The 5,210-nt window shown below is 48.1% G+C and overlaps 1 protein-coding gene across 2 annotated transcripts in view; it reads left to right on the top strand.

The window, feature by feature from the left end:
• Window positions 1–211: 211 nt before the first annotated feature.
• The window catches only part of YBEY (ybeY metallopeptidase (putative)), a 6,856-nt gene continuing 1,857 nt past the window's right edge, over window positions 212–5,210 (top strand). The window contains exons 1-3 of one of the 2 annotated variants that reach the window (XM_008577981.1): window positions 212–465; window positions 1,649–1,777; window positions 3,779–3,847. In XM_008577981.1, the coding sequence (XP_008576203.1) occupies window positions 256–465; window positions 1,649–1,777; window positions 3,779–3,847 (408 nt within the window). In that variant the 5' untranslated portion in view covers window positions 212–255. The remainder of the gene's footprint in view (window positions 466–1,648; window positions 1,778–3,778; window positions 3,848–5,210) is intronic. The other variant, XM_008577982.1, reaches the window with a different exon arrangement.

Below are 5,210 nucleotides of genomic sequence, written 5' to 3'. Positions count from 1 at the left end.
TCCACCTTGCCATGCCCCCACACGGTTCACCCCCTTTCTCTGTTAATGGCCGCTTCTCCTCCACCTGCCTTAATTTCCTTCAGGCTCTCGTGACCCTTAATATTTTCAATAAAGTCTACCAAAGAGTGATTTGATTGTGTGTGCGTGTGTGTTTTTACGGAATTTATCGATTTCTAGTCCTGATTGGTCTTTCTTTAACTTTAACCACAGGTTCCTGTCCAAAGATTTTTAAAGGTCCGGGATGCTTTTCCTGAAATGAGTTTGGTGATTAGAAATCTGCAGCGACTCATCCCCATTAGGAGAGTGCCACTTCGCAAGAAGATGGAAATTGTAAGGAGTATTTTAGGAGTGGAGAAATTTGATCTGGGGATCATCTGTGTTGACAACAAGAATATTCAGCACATTAATAGGATCTACAGACAGAAAAATGTTCCAACCGATGTGCTTTCTTTTCCATTTCATGAGGTAAGCAATATGTTCTTCTTTTTGTCTGTCTAGTCTGCCTTCCAGAGTAAATTTCCTGTGTTAACTATATTACAGACATGATGTTTAATTTTAATGTTAAAATTTTTCAAATATGTACAAAAGTAGAGAGAGCAGTATGGTCAACCCCATTGATAGAGGCCACAATTCCACTGGTAGTGCCAAGGGGAAGAGGAAAGGGGACTAGACTCCACCCTCTCCCCTCTTAATGCTATCAGTGAGTTAAAAGAGATGAAGTGTTGCTGCAATTTTAAGTGATTCTACAGTGAATATGTATGGATTGGAAAAATTGAAATAACACTGAAAATGAACAGACTGGGGTGAACATTTTCAACAAATACGATGTGATAGCCATCAGCTAACTATCTGCATTATATAAATGACTCATTCAAGGCTTCACACACTGTTAGTAACAGCATAAATTGCAGCAGCCCTTTTGGAAAGCAGTTTGGCAGTCTACTGCAAAAGCATTTAAAAGACATGTATTCTTTAATCCACTAATGTTGCATCTAAGAAAATAAGTCAAAAGAAGAGAGAAGATAAAATGCTAAATGTACAATGTAAAAATTATTAAAATGTTCACTTATTGTTTTCACTAATAGGGAAATAATGGAAGCATCCTAAATATCCAGCCACAGGTAACTGACTTAGTGCGAACAGTCCTCAGCTGGGTGGACTGTTCTTTATAGTCCACGTGGGAAAATGTGAAAGCCTGTTTAGGACAAAATACCAAGTGGAAAGAACAGAAATATATAGGTCTGGGAAGTTCAAGAGTTTGGATCCCCATACCTGCCAGCCACACACACACAAAAAAAGAAAGAACAAAATATAAAATTGTGTCCACATGGTGACTTAATTCTGCAGAAGTTGTGGATCTGTGTGTTTCTGCATTGGGAGGGATGAAAGAAAAGGAAAGTATCTCTTTTGACATGGTAGAAACATTTTAGGTCACTCGCGTGCAGTGGTTGTGCAGTCTGCCCCCAACAGGCTCACTCTAGTACCCCAGCCTTGGACATGCAGCTTGAGAGAGATGTGGTCAGAGAGCAACGGCTTGTCTGCCATGAGACTTGCAAGCCAGGGCCTTCCAGGATGAAGTCTGTTAGCCTGTGGTCGGGTTACTGTCCCTGAGGTGTTGTTCTCCAAGTCTGTATCTCCTTATTTTTAGAATCTGAAAGGAGGTGAATTTCCGCAGCCTGATGTTCCAGATGACTATAATTTGGGAGACATTTTTCTAGGAGTAGAGTATATCTTCCAGCAGTGCAAAGGAAGTGAAGATTACTATGACATCCTGACTGTAAGTGGAGATGCTGAAATCACATATCCTGGCTTTTCAACAGGGGCCGTGCAAAGAGGTTAAGGAACACAATCCTGGAGTCCACACTGGCATCCATGGGAACCATAAAGGTTACTGTGGAGAACGTGCAAGCAGAGAGAGGGGAGTGCCCAAGCAGGGGGAGTCTGCAGGCCCTGTGCAGTGTTAGGTGAGGGAGAGGACACAACTGAAAGAACCAGAGCTCCCAGAAGGAGCCATCTTGGCTTTTATCTCTGGGGACCTGCAGGCTCTGTTCACTAACTGAGACTTGCTGGATCAGCTTCTTACTAAGCTTCCCACATTGGGGAGTATTTGAGCCTCCAGAACTATCCAGATCAGTTTCTCAGTTTGGTGCAAGGGGAAAAAAAAGGGAAAAGTGTTCTGAAAAGCCCTATGTGTAACTGAGTCATATTTAACTTGCCCATGGATCATAGATTCAATTGAGATGTCTTCCTTTGGCCAAACAGCCACACCCTGAGTTGTCTTTGGGGATCCTAGTGCTCCTTTGTGACTTGAAGCAGAGCTCCCCAGCAAGACCAGTGTGAACGGGTGTGACCTCTGCTAGGAGCCTGAGCCCTGACTGCTCCCTCCAGAATCAGGGTGACATTTGCTGTGCATGTCCTGTCATGGGAGAAGGAAGTTGCAAACTTTCTTCCTGAGGGTGGTAGGAAGTGGCCCAGCCCGAGGTTCAGCGCTGGGATCCCTATGGCCAGCAGCTCTGTGCCCCCAGAGGAGAGAGAGGGGAGGTATGAACATCTGCAGGAGATTCTGTTCCGTGGTCTGTGCCTGGCATTTCCTCAGGCCCAGAGCCTTTCCTGTGGGCCTCCATTTTACCTTGACTGGAGGGCCAGCCCACCACTCGTAGGACCCCATCCTATGGGCACAGGCTGTTCTCTGCTCTGGCTCCCTGCTGTACCTTCCAGTTACTCTTTCCCCTTCTTGTCCTCCGTGTTTCCTTGATCCTCTGGGACTTTCACCTCGGCTGACCTCCCTCCATCCCCACCCCAGGGGAGATCCTGATCTTCACGTGGGTGATGGACCCTGATCCACCTCCAGCCCCCACACCCCACCCTTGTGGGGAAGCCTCGGGCAGATTGCAGCCATCTCCACTCTTGCTCCTCTCCCACCACCACCCTGAGTTCTGCCTCCACCTGCTCAGAGGAGGATTCCTAACCTGCTAGTTCACAGATCTCCCTCCTCTTCTGCCTCTTCCAGCTCTGGGTTCAGCTCTGGTGCCCCTTGCCTGTGGGTTTTAATCCAACCCTGTCCCAAGTGGAGACGGCCACGGCTATGGCGGGTCCTCCCCACTGGCTGGTAGCTGCTGCTCCCCCTCTGCCTCCAGCGTCCTCTGTCCGCCCCCCCCCCCAAGCCCCTGCCCTACTTTCCACACTGAAGCTCTACACAGAATGATCAGTAAAATCAGGGTCTGCTCGAGGCCTACTGCCCCCATTTAATTCTCATTAACCCAACACCATCTAATCTCCCTGGGGTTGGGCCTGGGATGCAGGCTCTGCCCTCCCCTCTTTCCCTCTTATCTCAGGGAGGCCAGCCCCAGCCCACACCCCCATGCTGTCCCCTCTCACTTACTCCCCAGCACTTACCCCTCTCCTACTTGCTGCTTAATTATTTTTAATTGTAACCCCTGCCAAGGTTGCTCCTGCCCGTTGGAGAGTTCTCTGCTCTCTGTTCCTTCCCCAGCCCAGTGTCCGGCCTGAGATAGTGCTCCACATTTACTGAATGAATCAGATATCAGGTGTATTGTTCCCATTTTACACAGGAGAGAATTGAGTCTGGGTACTTTAATTCCTGCCCAGGGGTCTCACAGCAACTGTGGGGTCCTGCCCCAGCATCCCCAACACAGGACAGCTCTTTCATCCATATTCTGCCACCTACCAAATGTTGTCCATGGCCCTGGGAGTGTTCCTGAAGGGGCAGCTTCCTGTTGGATCATCCCCTGAGCCAGTTTTTAAATTATTCTCACAGGTGACTGCCACCCATGGACTCTGTCACCTGCTGGGCTTCACACATGGCACAGAGGCTGAGTGGCAGAAGGTAGGAGTGCATCCTCCTCACCCACTCAAGGGGGTGCGTTGAATGACACACCAGCCAAGTTGCTTTGGAATGTGCTTCGAAGGAGGTCAGCAGAATTCAGCATTTTATTATCACACAAAGAGAGTAAATCAAAGGGGAGAGAAGAGGACAGTCCCCCTAATCATTACATCAGTTTTTCTGTTAGTTGTACCTGGTGTATAGATTTGGGATTGTTACTACGTTACATCCTACATGCAGAGATCTAGGGTAAGGGTTACAAGAAGCTTTCTAGGTTATTACTTTTCTGGCACCAGTCTGTCTGCTTCTATATAAAAATGGTATTATAATAATGTTTTCTGGACATGGGACATGACTCCTGATTCACCCCAGATCTCCCAGGGCACTGCAATTTAGCTGACCAGGTCAGAGCAGATTTTTTTTAGTTACATGGCCCAAGATAAGAAGCAAAGGCCACTGACCTGCCCCTTTATAAAAGAGACTCACAAATGTTTGTTTTAAATATTTGGCTCTCCAAGATCTTTTAGCTGTATTATTTGTTCACTATTGAAAGGAAGATCTGAGCAGGCAGACTGAAAACCTAAATTCTACTGAGCACTGGTAATTGATGCTTGGTTAAAAAGCTTAACGTTGGGCTGGCCCGGTGGCGCACTGGAGAGTGCACCGCTTGGGAGCGCAGCGGCGCTCCCGCCGAGGGTTCAGATCCCATGTGGTGACCGGTTCCCGCTCACTGGCTGAGCGCGGCGCGGGCGCAACATCGAGGGTTGCGATCCCATTGCTGGTCCCCGGTACAGGCGCGACATCGAGGGTTGTGATCCCGTACTGGTCAGTAAAAAAGACAAAATGGAAAAAAAAATAAATAAAAGCTTAACGTTTAGGGCCGGCCTGTGGCTCACTTGGGAGAGTGCGGTGCTCATAACACCAAGGCCACAAGTTCAGATCCCATATAGGGATGGCCGGTTTGCTCACTGGGTGAGCGTGGTGCTGACAACACCAAGTTGGGGGTTAAGATCCTTACGGGTCATCTTTAAAAAAAAAAGCTTAACGTTTAGAAAATCTTTAGGGCCGGCCCAGTGGCGCACTCGGTTGAGTGCAGCGCTTGGGAGCGCGGTGGCGCTCCTGCCGAGGGTTTGGATCCCATATAGAGACTGGTCCGCTCACTGGCTGAGCGCGGTGCAGGCGCGACACCAAGGGTTGCGATCCCGTTACCAGTTGCGATCCCGTTACTGGTCACGAAAAAAGACAAAAAGGAAAAAAAAAAAGAAAATCTTTACAAAAGAGACTGTGATGATATTTATCCGTTAGAAACAGGATTTAGGGCCAGCCCAGTGGCGCACTCGGTAGAGTGTGGCGCTTGGGAGCACGG

The sequence above is a fragment of the Galeopterus variegatus genome, unplaced genomic scaffold (assembly GCF_000696425.1).
Source record: "Galeopterus variegatus unplaced genomic scaffold, G_variegatus-3.0.2 Scaffold1614, whole genome shotgun sequence".
In the NCBI taxonomy this organism is placed as follows: Eukaryota; Metazoa; Chordata; class Mammalia; order Dermoptera; family Cynocephalidae; genus Galeopterus; species Galeopterus variegatus.
Note: the sequence above shows the minus strand (reverse complement) of the source record. Positions and strands in the feature narration are given on the sequence as shown.